Below are 19,025 nucleotides of genomic sequence, written 5' to 3'. Positions count from 1 at the left end.
TTTTGCGGCTAGATTACTTGTCAATCACATGAGGCTAAGTCTGTTTGCTTCTGCTTTTCAGCTGGATTCCTGGCAATGAAGAAAACAAACAGAAAACAGATGTCCATTACAGGTCCTTGGACGGGGAAGGGAATTTTAACTGGAGATTTGTTTTCCCATTTGACTACCTCCCAGCTGAACAACTCTGTATCGTTGCTAAAAAAGTGAGCTCTGCTTTATGCCCATGGGAAGTGGGTGTCATGGGTCTGCTTTAACAGATACGGGGGCTATAGGAGCTGTTCCGTGCTTCTAAGGTTATGAGTCCAGCTCCCTCTTGATGCAGATGGGGAATCTGAGACCCACAGAGGTACACATACTTACCCAGGGTCACAAAACTAAGACAGCTATTTGTGCAATTAGGAAGTATCAAGAACACAGTTGTCCTTCCCTAACATGTTGGCAGCTGGGTGAAAGATCTAGTAAAGGGTAGACCTGAGGGTCTTGTGTTAATATATGCAGTAAGCCCAGTGGGTTTTTATGTCACAGAGAGACTGATTTCTTCCCATGATAAGCAGAACTGTTTGACTCATTAGCCAAAAAGAGGCAAAATATTAAAGTAGGTGAAATTTCCCTTTTACCTTCTTTATTAAACCTCAGCATCTGCTTTACCTCCTCCAGAAGCACTTCCATGAAGGTTCATGGCCCTCATGGTCTTAATTAGTTAAGACTCTAGTTACAGAACTCAACTCAAATTGGCTTATACTAAAAAAGTGATTTATTGGTTCACATTACTAAAAAGTCCAGGGCTGGCTAGCTTAGGAACGTTGGATCCCAGGTTGAACTGATGTCTTTAGGAATTCCTCTCACTTTCTCCACCCCCGTCTTGCCTTCTCCCGTGGACCGCATTCCCTGGTGAAGCAAGATGGCCACCAGCAGCCCCAGCCCACCTCCTGCCCTCCTAGCAACCTCAGCAGAAAGAGAAGAACTAAGTCCTGGTGGTGCCAACCAGAGCTGTGGCGTCGGGCCTCAGAGTCTCTGTCTGTGTAGGGTCACGTTCCCAACCCTGAGCCAACCAGTGTGGACCTGGGGAGGCAGTGCTCTAATGGGCCCAGCTCTAGAATCAGGAAGAGTGTCACTTCTTCCCAAACTGCATGGACTGGAAGAGAGTCCCCAAGGAAAATCTGGATGCTTTCTTCCCCAAAAGGGGGCGGAAATCTGAGCAGGCAATCATAACAGATGTCTTTTATAGATCCCCTCCCCACCCCTGATCAAAATGCACCTGCTTCATGTCCCACCTCACCAGACTCTACCCTCCGCTGGTGTAGGGAGCACTTTTCTGTGCCAAGCAAGATAAATGCCTTCAAAGGGCCCTTTCTAGAGACACAGAGGCTCAAGCTGATGTCGAATCATGCACACTTCCAGATGGTGAGGCAGACTGGTGAGGAAGAGAGGGATTTAGGGTCAGGTAGGCCTTTCCTACTTACCCGCATCCAGTGTTGGACCTCTCCATGCCCTGAGTGCCACCTGAGCATGACCCCACACAGGATGGTCAGTGGGGCCAGGCAATAGCCAAATGGGCTTCCTAGCCCCTAAGAGCCAGGGCCCCTGAGTCCTGCAAAGGGCAACATTCCTGAAACATCATTTGAAAAACATGAAACAGGGGCATCTCGGTGGCTCAGTCAGTTAAGCTTTTGACTCTTGATTTTGGCTCAGGGTTGTGAGATCGAGTCCCAAGTTGGGCTTGCTCTGGGGAAAGAGGCTGCTTAAGATTCTCTCTCTCTCTCTCTCAAAAAAAAAAAAAAAAAAAGATTCTCTCTCTCTCTTTCTCCCTCTGACTCTCACCCACCTGAAAGAAAGAAAAAAAAAAAAAAAAGGAAAGAAAAACTAGAAACAACCCAACAATATTTCTTCGAATGCATGAAACCCTGGGGGAATCTCATTCTGCTGAGGCCTGAGGAATGTAGGTGTAATTAGGCTGTGGAGAGGTTATTATGTTTGGCGAATGTTGTTCAGGCAGAGGCAGAGACCAGAGGGGAGAACCTGGAGGATCCTCACTCAATCCTCCCTCCACCTAACTTTAGAATGAGGAATCTGGGGATCTTGGTTGATTATAGCATGTAAAACACAGCAATATTTTCAAAAGCCAAAAATATCAGGACATTTTAAATCTGTGCTGATAGAAGAATGAAAGCTGAACCCCAGTCTCCTCACCCCTATGTGAAATGACTGTGCTCAGATGTCCATGTTGGGTGGGTGGAAGGTCACTGAGCAAATGTGACACCCCAGCAGGTGATATTGTAGGCTGGCCTAAAACAGCCTGGCTTTGGGAGGCTAGTCTGAGCTGGCCATAGTGGTCTGGGCCGGGGGCAGGGTGGGGGACGGCACAGATACAATCACACCCCAAACCCCAGGAGTAGCAGCAGGGAGTCACAGTGATAGGAACACAACAGACAGGAAACCTTCTGTTTGGGAATTGCCTGGGACAACTTTTTTGTCACCCAGCTGGTGGCCTTGAGATTTCCTGAGGAGCCTGGCTCCATACCATGGGCTCCATACCATGGGCTGGAGGGTTGAGGGCAAGGGGAGGGGGTGTTGAAGGTGGGGTGCCAAGGAGAACAAAGTCCCCATGCCCTGATGCTGGGGTTTCAAGGGGACCCAAGGGGAAAGTTTCAGAGTCCAGTACTCAGTGTCATTTGGTTTTTTTGTTTCTCTTGTCATTTTAGGAGCATTTCTGGAGTATTGACCAAACTGAATTTCGGGTCCCACCCAGACTGATCATTCAGATATGGGATAATGACAAGTTTTCTCTGGATGACTATTTGGGTAGGGCTTACATTTGGATACTTTTCTCTATGAAACTCTACTTGGAATTAGTGAAATCAATTAAAATTTGGAATCAATGATTTTAATCTCCAATACCATGGGTAATTAAGGGTTGGGGCACACCCTCTGCTGGAAGCCCCCTGGACAGTGCGGCCTTGCCTGTTTACTCTCAAGTCCTCTGAGAATTTGGCGTGGCGAACGTCCCCCTTTTCTGTGGCCCTCACCCACCTTAAAGGCCAGCTCCTGTCCTACAGTGAACACTAGAATTCTGTTTTCACAAGGGAATGCTGCAGCCCTGCCTCCAGTTCAGACTGCCCACTCTGCCTCCTCAGCACATCAGATTTGGCTTCCTCAACCCCCTCCTCTGACTGCTTTCAATCCCCTAATGTCACCAGCCATTGTTCTTCCCTTCTCCCCGAGTCCATCCTCCTCTGTGGTTAAAGGCACTAGTTAAACACCCCCCACCTTGGACTCTTCCCTTTCTTGGTACGCATGCCCCACCACCATCACCACAATAACATAATGCTCTTCCGAATTCTCCTCTCCCAGGCCCTGGGTCTGTCTCACTGGCCTGCTCTGTTTTTCCCTCACATTCTTTAAATGCAGGCCTTTGCCTTCATTCCCTGGGGTTCTTTGGCTCTTCCCCAAACCCCCTCATCAGCTTACCACCTCCTCAGTTGAAAGTAAAACTTCAATGTTCATCCTCAGTGAGATATGACTCCTAAACCACACAAGTAGCCTGAGTGCTCAAAGTGCCTCTGTTCGGGGTAGCCTGAGACCATTAGGAACACAGTCCAAATCTGCATTCAGCGGGCATCTAGTCTGTAGAAGTTTAATTCTTTTGAGCTTGTAGAAGAGCCCTGTTCATGCTGGTATCTTTGAGAAATAAACCATGTTATCCTCTGTGAGACACAGAGCAGGGGACAGATATTTCTTCTACCACTTTCCATCCTATCTGGAAGGAATTTTAAATGTCTACCAGGATCTCTTCCTCTAACTCACCCATCACCTGCTCAGAATCACTGTCTGCCTCTCCTCTGACAAGAACATTCTGTTCACTTGTGAACAACCACTGATCCATTGAAACTTATTCAGGTCTAATTATTTCCTTGGCTAGGTTTCCTGGAACTTGATTTGCATCACACCATCATTCCAGCAAAATCATCAGAGAAATGCAGTTTGGATATGATTCCAGACCTCAAAGCCATGAACCCCCTTAAAGCAAAAACTGCCTCACTGTTTGAGCAGAAGTCCATGAAAGGCTGGTGGCCGTGCTACGCAGATAAAGATGGCTCCCGCGTGATGGCTGTATGAGTATTCCCCAGTCCTGGGTCATTCATTCCTTTTGTCAATTAGGCTCTACCCTCTCTCAATGGATCTATGACAGATAAGATAAGGAAGTGTTACATTGGTAAGACCTTAAGTTACAAGAATGGTTTGTAACTGGGATTACAAGAGAAGGTGGCAGATGCCATGACCATGTTTGGAGCTGTGTGTAAGGTGGAGGGATTGGAATGGTGGAAAAGCTGGTAGTCCGAGTGACTACACTCTGCTTCTTGAGGACCCTCTTTCACCAGGAAGGCTAATTTATCCTGAGCTTTCAGTACAATTCAGTACAGGAAAAGGAACTTCAAACTCAAACTCTTCTTGTTTAAAAAAATAAATTTAAAAAGGTGGAGGAAGCAGGGAGTCTTGACACCCACTGGACAAGAAGGCTGAAACTTACAAGCAAGTTTGGAGAATTCCCAGATAAATCATGATAGAAAAGCAGAAGTCTGGGTCACCATGCCATGTCACAGAAGACTACCTCATTCATCATGTATTATTGCTATTAATAACAGCTAACATTCTAGATCATTGATTAGGAGCTGGGGAACATGCTAAGTGCCTCATGTTCATAATCTTGTTTTTGAAAACGACTTTGAGGTATAAACTGCACCCATTTATAGTGCACAATTCCATGAGTTTTGACTGATATAAACACCCCTAAAACCACCACCAGCATCAAGATCCAGAACATTCCCATTGCTCTAGAAATTTCCTTGTGCCCTTTGCACTCTACTATTAGCCTCTACTCCTAGCCCAGGAAACCACTTCTCTGTTTTCTACCACTATAGAGTAGTTTACACATAATCTTGTTTAGTTCTACTGACAATTCCAGACTAGACATTAGCTCCATTTTGTAGATTCAAGAAACAGGCTGGGATATAACATTTTATGTCAACTCTACTTCAGTTTTTTAAAAAAATGTTTTTTAGTTTTTTTATTTAAAAAATAAATAAAACTACTACTGAACTAAGTAGAACAAAAACAAACCCCAAAAACAGGCTTGGAGAGATGTAGCAACTTGTCAGTCAGATACCATGTTTTGTCTGACTTGTCAGCATAGGAGTCATATGGCTCCATCATAAAATCGATTCTCTGAGTTGGGGTTCTCAGAATGTTGGTGACCTAGTGGGGATTCCAGAGTCCTAGAAAGTCCATTTTCAAGCCTGGCCATAAAAGTGGGCAACTTTCTAGACCTCTTTTGGCTTCAGCGTCCTCAAGCACATATAAGGGTCATAGCAATACCTGCTTTATAGGGTTGCTGTGAGCATCACATGAGATTACCCACATAGAAAGCTTAAAAGGTGTCCACTTAGGACACCTGTATGAACATGGAGGCAGCATTCATTCATTCACTCATTCATTCGTGTATTCAGGTAGTATACATCGAGTACCCATGACGTGCCCTCCCTTCTCCATACAGCGGGGCAACCATGGGTAAGCAGGAAGCCATGGAGAGTCTCTCAGAGCCTACAGTTAATGCTCAATCAGTGTTACATTCTGTTCTTAGCAGGATTTAGGCTAACCTGGCCCAAATAAAGTTACAAAGGACAGTGTGTGAGAAGGCAAGGAGATGGATATGAGAAAGTTAGAGGATGGGGTACAGGGAATGAAAAGCAGGGAGCAAGGGGAGGGAAAGCAATTTGTCCTCTCAGTTTCCCACAAGGGGTTGGTTCAGAAACACATGGAAAAGGAAATGCGATGAAATCTCTTGAGGAAAATTTAAGGCAATCTAAAGATTGTTTTACAAGAATAAAAATCATTGCTCAGGGAATACTCCTTGGGTTGAAGTGAAAATATTTGTGAAACGTGATGTCATGTGTTTAACCTGTTCTGCTTTACTGAAGGGGAAAGTGGAGATGACGTTGGAAATCCTCAATGAGAAGGAGGCAGACGAGAGGCCAGCCGGGAAGGGACGGGATGAACCCAACATGAACCCCAAGCTGGACCCACCAAAGTGAGAGGCCCTCTTTGTTCTCCACAATGTCTGATCCCCAAACACCTGCAGTCTGAAAGCCCCCCTTCCAATGAGCTTAATGGAATGGATTCAGTGGTGTCTTAATCTTGCACTTGAGGGGAGTGGGGGATGGTGAGCTTGGTGATCCGGCTTCATTTTAACCTTTCTCTTTCCCCACATAACTGAAGTCCAGAGTATTTTTAACATCTTTAGAGGCCATAACATGTTATAGAATCTTTCTCAGCCAATGATGAGGAATAATACCTTTTCCTGACTTTTTCAATGTTATTAATTATTCTTTAAACTGTATCAGGGTCTGAAGTAAAATATCTGTCCCACCCGACTTGGGTAGGTAAAACCATTTCTTTGCAATGCAGCCGACCAGAAACCTCCTTCCTCTGGTTCACCAACCCATGTAAGACCATGAAGTTCATTGTGTGGCGCCGATTTAAGTGGGTGATCATTGGCCTGCTGATCCTACTGATCCTGCTGCTCTTTGTGGCCGTGCTCCTGTACTCCTTACCGGTATGAGTGCTTGGCCTCATGTCTTGGCTTTTTGTGTGTGAATTATGGTCAGTCATCCAATGTGGTTCTTGCCTTGGTTGCCTGCCACTCAATAGATGGACCTACTTAGCAGTTGTGGTATTGCAGCCCTCAGCCTGTGGAAAATTGAAAGTAATGTGTGTTGTGGTGAGAATGACATTCTTAGGGTTGTATGAATTATGGGCAGAACTTCTTGGTTTGAAAAACATGTTGGTATCAGGAATTCTAGGAGAAATCCCTCAGACCTTTAGCAATGTATGTCAGGACAACAGCCAACATTTCTGACTGATCTTCCTGCCTTCACACGTTCTTGTCCCAAACCATCCTGCAAGCTAACTCCTTAACCCTAGCATTCACAGATCCCTGCATCTGGGCCCAGTATAGATCTACATTAACCCTGAACTTTACCCCAACTAGCTAGTCCCTTCCCAACCCCCTGCAGGTATCCTTACCTTCCAGGATGCCTGTGCCAATGCTGTTCCCTTACCAGAGTCTATCAAAACCTTATTTGTTCTTTAAGGCCTGCATCACATAACTTCTCCCCCAATTTTCCTCAGTCACCTCAGTCATAGATGGGAGTCTAGACAGGAGGTTTGCTGGTGTGCCTAGAAGTCCTACTTTCATTCAAGGGATTTATTGAGCATCTGCTACAGGCTAGGAATTGGGATGTTGAGATCACCAAGGTATGATTTCTGCCCACCAGCAGTTCAGGGCCTAGGGAAAAGCAGGCATATGGATAGGTAAATTGCTAGGAAAGGCAAACTTTTATGGAGAGATGAACAGATGAGCATAGGATCCCATTGCTGAGGATGGTTTCACCAAGGAGGTGAAGTCCATTTTGCCAAGTGGAGAAGGGACAGCCTAGGCATTTAAAGACTTACTTTGATTTGTATTGGTAATAATACAGATGTTTTGGTGTAGGGTAACATAGTCACAACTATAACAGCAGAGATGTAGGGTTTCTATTTATCTCCAGTATAATACTTTGGTTGTCGATGCACAAACACGCCAGCTTCGACTTGTCAAGAGTCCAATCTGTCTTGATCACTTAAAAAAAAACTCACAGTAATTCCTTTTTACTGATTTAGATTCTATTGATCTAAACCAGTGATTCTCAACTGGGGGCAGTTTTGCTTTCGTGAGGGTGGTTGGCAGTTCCTGGAGACATTTTAATTGTCACACCTGAGGGGTGCAGGCCAGGAATGCTGCATACCCTGAGGTTCATGGAACAGTCCCCAGCAATAAAAATGTAGTTCTAAAAAAAAAAATTAAAAAGAAAATGTAGTTCTAAATGTCAGTAGTGTTGATGCTAGAAAAACTGAACTTCAATATTATTTTTTTTAACATTCTTTCTGTTTTCTCTTCAGAATTATTTGTCAATGAAGATTGTGAGGCCAAATGCATAGTGAAAGCAAAAGCTTCGTTGCAAGACATCCAGCAATGAGGGATTCTGTCTCTGTTTATGGATGGGACCAAGAGTGATTTTGTTCGTGTCTGACACTACATCCCGGTGGCTTGTTATGTTACTTCATTGAGGCCAGCAGCTACTGGAGGGTCTAGGTCCTGGAAAGTCAGGCCAATGAGCAACATTTGTGTTTTGTTATCTGTTGAAATATTACGAAGTTTTAACCATGTTTTTCAGGATATTTTTCAAGGTGGCTGGTTCCATTTAAAAAGCATCTTTTTATGGGTCCTTAATTTTTTAATTCAATTTTTAGAAACTGCTGAAATCAAATTAGAAAATTTCTGTATCTTCATATACTTCTTATTTGTAATCAACAAAAATGACTGTGCATTATAAAATAGAATAAGTTAGAGTAAAAAAAAAAAGAATAAGTTAGAGTAATTCTTATTTATGCCTACAACTATTTTTACGGTATTTTATATGGATGAATGTCATGAGACTCTATTCAATCTTTGTGATGAACCCAAATAAAAACATTTCAACTTTGACATGTAGCTGTTTATTGTAGCTATGGGCTGAGTTGGGAAGGAGGCAGTTTCTAGTCCTCTGGGTTTCTGTGGATGGAAAGCCACCGCATACCACTTGGCCATAAACCTTTTATATGTGTGCTACCAAATCTTAGCCAGGGGGCCAAACTGAGGCTAATATAATAATAATAATAAAAGCTCATGCTTATTAAACGTACTTATTCTGTACACCACATTGTTACAAATGCTTTATGTGTATTAACTCATTTAATCCTCAAGATAATCCTATAAAGGTACATAACAGCAACCCCATTTTACAGTTGAAGAATTTGAGGCACAAAGGTAACTTGCATAAGGCCACACAATCAATAAATGGTAGAGCTGGAATTAGAACCCAGGCAGTCTGGGTTCTTTCCTTCATAACTTCTTTTTTTTTAAATTTTTATTTATTTATGATAGTCACAGAGAGAGAGAGAGAGAGAGAGAGAGGCAGAGACACAGGCAGAGGGAGAAGCAGGCTCCATGCACCGGGAGCCCGACGTGGGATTCGATCCCGGGTCTCCAGGATCACACCCTGGGCCAAAGGCAGGCGCCAAACCGCTGCGCCACCCAGGGATCCCCCTTCATAACTTCTTAACCACAACACTATACCACCGATGGGAACACTGTCAAGAGGGGCATGGAACTGAATGGTCAAGTAAATGTATGACAGGAGCAACCAGTGTGGCTTCATGCCGACATCAGACACAGAGCACCTTCTAGAACACTGTCCTGATGCTATAGGATTCCATGGTGAAATCAACAAACAGTTCATTTCTAAGAACCCCGGGGGAGCAAGATATGGTACAATAATGGTGTTGCTTTTGGACATTTAGACATTATATCACAATGGTGACTGTCTTATTAGCATTATTGCCAAGTTGTTTCACATTTTGAACATTTTATGTCCTTCCCCAAATGTTAATATTCTAAGTGTGTTGAGACAAACAGCACTAACTAAATCAGAATGCTCCTACGGGGTATTTACCTCAAAGATACTGATGTAGTGAAACGCCAGGACACCTGCACCACAATGTTTAGAGCAGCAATGTCCACAATAGCCAAACTGTGGGAGGAGCCGAGATGTCCATCGACAGATGAATGGATAAAGAAGATGTGGTCTATGTATACAATGGAAGATTACTCAGCCATCAGAAGAGATGAAAACCTACCATTTGCTTCAACATGGATGGAACTGGATGGTATTATGCTGAATGAAGTAAGTCAATCAGAGAAAAAGACCACCATCATATTGTTTCACTCATATGTGGAATGTAAGAAATAGTGAAAGGGATTATAAGGGAAAGGGGGGAAACTGAGTGGGAAAAATTAGAGAGGGAGACAAACCATGAGAGGCTCATAACTCTGGGAAACAAACAAAGGGTTGCAGAAGGGGAGGTGGGTGAGGGGATGGGGTAACTGGGTGACGGGCACTAAGGAGGGCACTTGAAGGGATGAGCACTGGGTGTTTATTATATGTTGGCAAATTTAATTTTTAAAAAAATCAAATGGCTTGCCATTTCCCCGAGGCACCTTGTACTCTCCTCCCTGAGCCTGGGCAGGTCTTCTCCCAGCCGAATGCCTCCGCCAACCTGCACTGGTAGAAGCTCTGCCTACCCTTGAAGTTCTGGCCAATACCTCTTAGGCCCCAAAGTGATCTTTCAGTATCAGATGCAAATGTACTAGTACAACCTTCCTGGAGAGAAATGTTAAAAGCCTTAAAAATGTTTGTGCCCTTTGACCCAGTACTTTTACTCCTGAGTATTAACTCCAAGGAAATGATCAGAAAGGCAGCCAAAGGTTCATGTACAAAAATGTATGTGACGATATGTCTTATAATGGTACAAATCAGAAACAATCTAAATGCCCAAATATAAGGAAATGGTTGAATATATGGTAAAATCCCTATATCAGTGCAAGGATGAAAATATATCAATTTTTAAAATTGTGTTACTGACATCGGAAAATGCTGATATGTGAGACACAACCAAAAAAATCATAATACAAATGTATATAAAATAAGTCCCAGAATACATGTGTGCCCATAAAGAGATGCACTAAAATATTAGCAGTGTAAGGAGTTTATGCAAGACTTATATTTGTGCATATTTCAGTAATTTATAAAAATAAATCAACATTGGAGGCTCATGACAATTTTTCTTTCCCTAAAACGAAGAGATCAAGTTTGACAAATGTTGCCATGCTTTGTTATAGCTTCACCTTGTAGCTATAGAGGTGTGGCTTGTTTTTGCGACTGGCTGTAAGCTCCTTTAGGACAGAGGTAACAGCTGTAAGATCACCCCAGGGTGCCCCAGGGCAGCCGGCCTGGATCTGTATCTTGGTCATGTCTCAGACTCATCTGCAACCTGGGAACAATAAAGCTTCCGTCACTGAGTTAAGGTGAGGACGGAATGGAATCGTTTATGTAAAGCACCTCGACATATCTGAGGCCTGGCGGGTATTCAACACTTAGAAGCTTTCGGTATTACATCAGACTGGTAAAAATCTGATGTCCTAGTTCCAAAAGCAGATAAAAGGAGATTCTTTCCCAAGACTCACTAAATAGGAGAAAAGCAAACTAGAAGACTGCCTTCTACTTCCTCAAGACCGAGAAAGAAGAAAGTGAAGGAGGAAGGAAAACAGGTCAGTTCTTCCCTTTCAGGCAGTAGTGTAGAAGCCAGTATGTGTGTGTGGTGGCAGGGACATCTGCATTCTTCCAGTGCTTTCAGACTGCTCCAGGTTGGGGACCACTGGGCCCTCCTCATTATAGGGTTGACAGGTGTCTTCCTAGCTCTCATTCCGAGCAGACAGCTATTCATGAGCTAGACTCCTAACCCTCTGGAGTCCCATCGTACCTACACCCAAATTGCTACTTTCTTAGGACATCACATTATCTCCCTTATAATTAACAGAAGATCTATAGCTTTCAGCTAATTTAGGGGACACTTGTGATGTAAGGGAGACAATTTCACTTAAAGTGAAATTTTCTTGGAGAAAAAATAGTAAGTTCCACAGAAGAGCATTATTCCAGACAAGATTGTTATTTTGAATATTTAACAATCAGTATTGCACTAACACCAGCCAATCAGAACAGATGCTTCACCCCATCAAAATGGAGAATGGCTATTAAAACCTAGACCTGCCATACAGTGTGTGCAGGTTGATTATCAGCCTTCCTTCCAGGGAACCCCAGCAATACACTCTTGCCCAGTGCCTCACTCGAGGAACACAGGCATACCTTGGAGATAGTGTAGGCTTGATGAATACAGCAATAAAGTGAGTCAAATGAATTGTTTTGGTTTCCCAGTGCATCCAAAAGTTAAGTTTACACCATATTGTAACCTATTAAGTATGCAATAGCATTATGTCTAAAACACTAATGTACACATCTTAATTTAAAAATACTTTTGCTTGGGACATCTGGGTAGTTCAGTCGGTTAGGCATCTGACTCTTGATTTCAGCCCTGGTCTTGATCTCAGCTTCATGAGTTCAAGCCCTACACGGGGCTCCATGCTGGGTGTGGACCCTACTTTTAAAAAAAGTAAAAATAAAAATACCTTTGCTAAAAAAAATGCTAACCATCATCTGACCTTTCAGAGTCATAATCTTTTTGGTGGTGGAGCAAAGGGTCTCGCCTTGATGTTCATTGCTGCTGAATGATCAGGGTGGTAGCTGCTGAAGGTTGGGGTGGCTGTGGCAGTTTCTTAAAATACGACAATAATGAAGTTTGCTGCACTGTCTTCCTCTCATGAACGATTTCTCTGTAGCATGCAATGCTATTTGACAGCATTTTACCCAAGGTAGAACTTCTTTCAAAATTGGAGTCAATCCTCTCAAACTCTGCCTCTGCTTTATCAGTTAAGTTTGTGTAATATTCTAAATCTTTTGTTGACATTTAAACAATCTTCATGGCATCTTCACCAGGAATAGATTCCACCTCAAGAAATTGCTTTCTTTGCTCATCCATGAGAAGCAACTTCTCATCCCTGACAGTGTTATCACACGATTGCTGCAATTTGGTCACATCTTCAGGCTCTACTTTCAATTCTAGTTCTCTTGCTCTTTCTACTACATCTGCAGTTACTTCCTCCACAGAAGATTTGAACTCCTCAAAGTCATCCCTGAGTGTTGGAATCAACTTCTTCCAAACTCCTATAAACGTTGCTATCTTGACCTCTTTCCATGAACTATGACTTAATGGCATGTAAAATGGTGAATCCTTTCTGGAAAGTTTTCAATTTATTTTGCCCAGATCCAGCAGAGAAATCATTATGTATGGCAGCCGTAGCTTTACAAAGTGTATTTCTTAAATAATAAGAATTGAAAGTCGAAATGACTTCTTGATTTATGGGCTACAGAATGGATATGGTGTTACCAGGCATGAAAACAGCATTAATCTCATGCATCTCCATCACAGCTCTTAGGTGATCGGCTCTACTGTCAAAGGGCAGTGATGTTTTTGAAGGAATCATTTTCCTGAGCAGTAGGTCTCAACAGTAGGCTTAAAACATTCAGTAAACCCTTATGTAAACAGATGTGCATGTCATCCAGGTTTTGTTGTTCCATTTATAGAGCACAGGCAGAGTAGGTTTAGCATAATTCTTAAAAGCTTTAGGATTTGTGGCATAGTAAATTGGCATTGACTTCAACTTAAGTCACCAGCCGCGTTAGCCCCTACCAAGCGAGTCAGCTTCTCCTTTGAGGCCAGGCATTGACTTCACTCTAGTTATGAAAGTCCTAGATGTCAACTTCTTCCAATGTAAGACTATTCCCTCCACATGGAAAAATCTGAAATCTGCTGTTGAGTGTAGCTACCTTCGTTATCTTAGCTAGATCTTCTGGATAATTCACTGCACTTCTACATCAACACTTGCTACTTTGCTTTTATGTTATGGAGTTCGCTTCTTTCCTTAAACCTCACGATCCAACCTCTGCTAGCTTCAGACTTTTCTTTTGCAGGTTCTTCACCTCTCCCAGCCTTCACAGAGTTGAAGAAAATTAGGACCTTGCTCTGGATTAGGCTTTAGCTTAAGGAAATGTTATGACTGGTTGGCTCCTCTATCCAGACCACTAGAACTTTCTCCATACCAGCAATAAGGCTGTTCTATTTTTTTTTTTTAAGATTTCATTTATTTATTCACGAGAGACAGAGAAAGAGAGAGAGAGAGAGAGAGAGAGAGAAAGAGAGAGGCAGAGACACAGGCAGAGGGAGAAGCAGGCTCCATGCAGGGAGCCCGATGTAGGACTCGATCTCAGGACTCCAGGATCACACCCTGGGCTGAAGGCAGCACTAAACCGCTGAGCCACCCGGGCTGCCCTGCTCTGCTTTCTTATCATGCATTTACTGGAGTAGCACTTTTAATTTCCTTCAAGAGCTTTTCTTTTGCATTGACAACATGGCTAACTGGCTCGAGAGGCCTAGCCTTCAGCCTCTCTCAGCTTTCAACATGTTCTCTGCACTATTCTTAATCGTTTTCTAGCTGTTGATTTGGAATGAGAGATGTTTGACTCTTCCTTCCACCTGGAAGCCAGTGTAAGGTTATTAACTGGCCTGATTTCACAGGGGGCAGGGAGGCCTGAGGAGAGGGAGAGAGATGGGGCAACAGCCAGTCGGTGGAGCAATCGGAACACATGCATTTATTAAGTTTGCTGTCTTATATGGGCACAGTTCATGGCACCCCAAAACGGTTATAGTAGTAACATCAAAGAGAGCTGATCACAAATCACCATAAGAAATATAATAATAAAAATGAAAAAGTTTTAAATTACCAAAATGCGATTACACAAAGTGAGCAAATGCAGTTGGAAAAATGGTGCCAATAGACTTGCTCGACTCAAGGTTGCCACAAACCTGCAGTTCGTAAAAAACGCAATACCCACGAAGTGCAATAAAGTGAAACGCAGTAAGATGAAGTTTGCCTATAGTTGCTGAGTAGATAAATGAATGGCTGTAAGGAAAGTCTTTTCCTCCTTTGCCTTCAGCAGACCTAACTGGAACGCGCTAGCGTGGTTCCTTTGAGTAAGTGGTTGTGGAGCTCTATTAGGAATGAAATAATTCCCAGAGAGAGTATTAAGCTGGCTTTCTGGGTAGCACCCCTCCCCCTCCTCCCATCCCCCCAGAAAATGCTTCATCTTGTCAAAAGATAATGGTCCCTCATTTGAGGTTGTTAGCCGCCTGGTGACCTATAAATGATAGCTAAAAGCTGGAACTAATCACAGTCCAGTCAGATTGTCGCTTCGCTGTGAATTAAATACCACTTAGTCCTAACTGATTCTAGCAAGTGCCACCATTACCGTCAGAGGCTTCATTAGGAAAATAAATCTCCATCAATGTCTTGGGGGTGACAGGGAACTGCAAATACGGACAGGCTAACATTTGATTTTGTTTTGTTCTTCCTTCTCATTTTAGGGCTAGAAAAAAAAAAAATATATATATATATATATATGTCACAATTAGACCTGCGTGTTGCCTCAAAGAGCTATTTAGAAGGTGGATCAGGTTCTGAAGGCCATTTTGGAAAGGGAGCGGAGGGTGAGCTGAGCAGTCTGGTTCCCCAGCTGCGGGCCAAGTGGCGGCTCTTTGCCCCTCGGAGTTCACCCCGGCTCAGAGGATTGTTTGTCCAAAGACTGGAGCTGACTCGTTTCACCACTGTTGAGCAGATGTTCTTACAAATACGAGTAGAAGGCAAGGGTGCTTTCCAGAAACTGCTGTTCAGTTCAGAGAAAGTACAACCCGACAGCCATATGGGGAACCAACAGTGACAGTGATTTCAAAGTTTGAAAACCTTCTGCAGTTTAAATATTTCAGGCTAAATAGGTTTCTTTGTGAGGCCCAGACCATATGCACGTAGCCTCCCAGAGCGGATGAGAATTCCATTCCAAAGAATGCTTTTCGGAGTCCACTCGATGTGGAATTAGTTCCTAATAGGGTGGATGTTGTAAATAGATTAAGCACCGCCATCTTCGCAGCCGCTTCTGTGTTTGTTCAGCGTTGAATGGCAACTCCCTAATCTTTCTTAGGTTAAACATAATGGTGTCCCAAGGAAGATCAAAGGAACACTGCTTTTCCCTTGGATATACATCCCCGAAATGAAATGCCAGAGTTCATGAAGTTCAAGAAAAACACACGAGAAACGTGTAACACGGACTAACTGCAAGACCTAACGAGTCAGGGAACGTGATGAAAAACACAGGCCCGCCCCGCGTATAGGCAAGCTCGGGACTTCAGGGGCGCAACTTCGCAGGGAACACACACTCCAGATTTTTACTACCTAAATAAACTTAACGGGAAAGAAAAATTATAATTTTTTGAGTCACTCCAGTAAATTGAATGCTTCTCCGGGCAACCTGATTTTGCCAAAGTTTATCTCAGCTTCTTAAAAAGGCCCATTCAGCCCTTGACTAATATTAATGTGCTACTTCCATGTGTTTTCACAAAATCCTACAGCCAAACCCGTAATCCTCTCCCCGTCATATTTCAGCTAGTCCTGCCCCAGTAATTATCAGGAAGAGGACCAGGAATATCCAGCTGGATCCCGACGCGGCACGGCAGCCTCTCAGAAGGGGTTTCGCTTGGGTCAACGGGATAAACGAAATGAATGGATGGAATCCTGTCTTCGAGGCGGCGAGGGCGTGGGGCTGGGGGTTCCAGACGTCTGGAAGCCTGTGAGCTCAGCCGGGTCGGTCACAGCGTAAGGCTGTGTCTCTGGGTCTCCCGTCTTCAGCCTCTTTCCCTTCCTTTGTGAAAGTAAATGCTGAGTTAGATGAGCCTGTCTGTCCCAGCATTGTTTATGGTTCCACTTCTCTGTGGCTTGGTTTCCTCACCTGTAAAGCCGGGACAATAATCCTCGCGCAATGATTACGAACATGACATTATTTAAAATATGCTGAAGTGCTGGCGACAAAGCGAGCGTGCAATGTGTTTGAGTTAGTGTCTTAATCATCGCCATCATCACCACAGGACAAGAACAGCCCAACAGATAATGGGCCCAAGGGTTTCGTCCATGTTCTGCTTTTGAAAAATGTAGCCTGAGAAAGGATGTGATCACTGCTACCCCAAATGATGATTTCCCAAGTTCTTTTTTTTGTTTTAAGATTTTATTTATTTATTTGACAGAGAGAGGGAGAGAGAGCATGCACAAGCAGAGGGAAGAGCAGGCAAAGGGAGGGGGAGAAGCAGGCTCCCCGCTGAGCACGGAGCCCAACGCAGGACTTGGTCCCAGGACCCTGGGATCACGACCTGAGCCGAAGGCAGACGCTTAACCAACTGAGCCACCCGGTCGCCCCTGCCCCCAGGTTCTAACTGCAAGTTCCTAAGTAGAGAAAGCAGGCAAAAATGCTAAAAGAATAAGCCAGCCCCCACCCCCCAACATATTCAACAGACTTACCCTATGGCCCAGCAACTCCACTTCTGTGTATATACCCCCAAAGAACTGAGAGCAGAGACTCAAACCGATTTGTACAGCCGAGTGCGTAGGGGCAGTGTGCCCAACAGCCCGTGCCCATCGGAAGGTGAATGGGTAGAGCACGCGTGGCACAGGCACAGCGAAATATCATCCAGCCTTCACGAGGAAAGAACTCGTGACACGTGCGGCAGCTTGGGTGATGGACACATGATGCTTGAGACACGTAATGGAAACGTGGTGCCAGGTGAAATACTCCAGACACAGAGCAGATACCGCCTGATGCCACCTTCACTGGGCACCCAGAGCATCAGACTCCTAAGACAGAAGGAGACTGGTGGCTGCCAGCGGCGGGGGTTGTGTGTGGGGGGGTGTTCTTGTTTAATGCAGACGGCTTCAGCTTTGCAAGATGAAAAGGCTCCGTGAGAACGGTGATCACGCCGTAGCAAGGCCAACGTGCTTGGTGCCACCGAGACACGTAACCGAGGCGCGCTAAGCTTATGTTATGCGTATCTCACCGCGAAACAATGGGCAGAGAATGCGAGGTCCTTCAGACAGACCCTGCCCTGATCTCAGCGGACCTGACTCTTCTCCTACTTCCGGTGGACCCAAGAGGCAGGAATACTTGCTGACTGACCACGGGGTGAATCCCGTCTCATGACCAAAATAGGATCACAGAAGGGTCTTCTGAGAGCTAAATCCAGCACCTGCAGATAGGACTTGTTTGGCTCGAACTGCCTTTTTGGAATTAGGTGTCCATTTTACAAATTAGAAAAATTTATATTAAAAAATAATGGTTTGAGCTTTTCTTAACAAATTATAAGTTCTGTTAATGCTTCACAGTGGGGGGAAAAACAAAAACCTCAACTGGAAGCCCCCAGGCTGGGTAGCTCTCTTGCCCGGTCTCCCCCAACACAGCCACGCCCCTGCCCTGCTCCACCCTGGACTTCAGCTCCTCCCTCCCTCCTGCATCCTCCTCACCCTCCCCAGCTGCCCCAAGTCAGCCACAACCCGCCTGAGGTTCCAGGGAAGTACAATTAGTAGCTTTCAAACAGACCTGTCAGAAAAGAACATGTGAACAGCCAACATGGAAAGAAACTCACTCTCATTAATAAGGAGGAAAATACAAAGTAAACCGTAATGAGGTATCCTATCCTACCCCCACCCCCAATGGGTAAAAAATTTAAAGTCTGGTACCACAGACTTATGAGGGTTTGAACAACATACATTTTTACGCAGCTGGTGGGAGTCTAAATTGGTTGAAACCACTGTGGAAAACCATGTGGCATTATCTGCTAACGGTGGCATTCCCTGCTCTGTGAGGCAGTGACTCCGCTCCTCAGTTTGTGCCCTAAGAGAAACATCAACACTTGGGCACCTGAAGATGATACAAGAATGTGTGAAATTGCAGAACCCGGGAGAGACCTCCAGGTCCATTAACAGCAATTGCATAACACGGAGAGGTGTAGTTCTGTAACAGCACACTGTAAAGCCCTGAATGAATGAATTGGGAATGAATCATAGCCACACGCCGACATGCTCAGTAACAATGTTGAGTGGGAGAACAAGTCAGGGAAGAATACCTACAGCATTCTTTCTTTTATATACAATTTAAAAACGTGACACCAAACATATTGTTAAGTGGGCAGAGACACAGTAGATCTACAAAAACAAGCCAAGGGTTGACAGCCTTGGGAGATGGAGATCTTTGGGAAGGGAAGGAGGAGATGGGACAGGGAGGGGTTCCCCGAGGGGTTCAAAAATAATGGTAAATGTTTCTTTCAACTGGGTGGTGGATACAGGAATGCCCATTCATTGAATCATTAATTATATTGAGTATGTCCTATAAAGATACTCTTTTGGAGCCAATATGTAATTTTTCAAAAAATTTCAAAGTTTCTTCTCCCAAAATGATCGGGTCATTGTGCAGTCTGCTGAGGTTAAACATGAAGAACAGCTCTTTGAGGCACTCAATTCATGGCGAAGCAGATCTGTGAACAAACATGCAGTAAGTCTTGTAAAA

The 19,025-nt window shown here is 44.1% G+C and overlaps 1 protein-coding gene and 1 long non-coding RNA gene across 6 annotated transcripts in view; one reads left to right on the top strand and one right to left on the bottom strand.

The window, feature by feature from the left end:
* MYOF (myoferlin) overlaps positions 1 to 8,581 on the top strand; it is a 142,565-nt gene extending 133,984 nt beyond the window's left edge. For all 5 annotated transcript variants that reach the window (XM_049103616.1, XM_049103615.1, XM_025466545.3 and 2 more), the window contains 6 exons: positions 62 to 203; positions 2,703 to 2,802; positions 3,920 to 4,110; positions 5,976 to 6,085; positions 6,463 to 6,610; positions 7,996 to 8,581. In XM_049103616.1, coding sequence (XP_048959573.1) covers positions 62 to 203; positions 2,703 to 2,802; positions 3,920 to 4,110; positions 5,976 to 6,085; positions 6,463 to 6,610; positions 7,996 to 8,034 — 730 coding nt within the window. In that variant the 3' untranslated portion in view covers positions 8,035 to 8,581. The remainder of the gene's footprint in view (positions 1 to 61; positions 204 to 2,702; positions 2,803 to 3,919; positions 4,111 to 5,975; positions 6,086 to 6,462; positions 6,611 to 7,995) is intronic.
* On the bottom strand, positions 1,768 to 17,568 carry LOC125753947 (uncharacterized). The gene is made up of 2 exons (XR_007406923.1): positions 16,988 to 17,568; positions 1,768 to 4,180 (listed from the first exon to the last, which is right to left on the bottom strand). It is a non-coding gene; the product is annotated as an uncharacterized LOC125753947 (long non-coding RNA).
* Between the last annotated feature and the right edge of the window lie 1,457 nt (positions 17,569 to 19,025).

Source organism: Canis lupus, chromosome 28 (assembly GCF_003254725.2).
Source record: "Canis lupus dingo isolate Sandy chromosome 28, ASM325472v2, whole genome shotgun sequence".
Taxonomy (NCBI): domain Eukaryota; kingdom Metazoa; phylum Chordata; class Mammalia; order Carnivora; family Canidae; genus Canis; species Canis lupus.
This window is presented reverse-complemented; position numbering and strand designations above follow the sequence as displayed.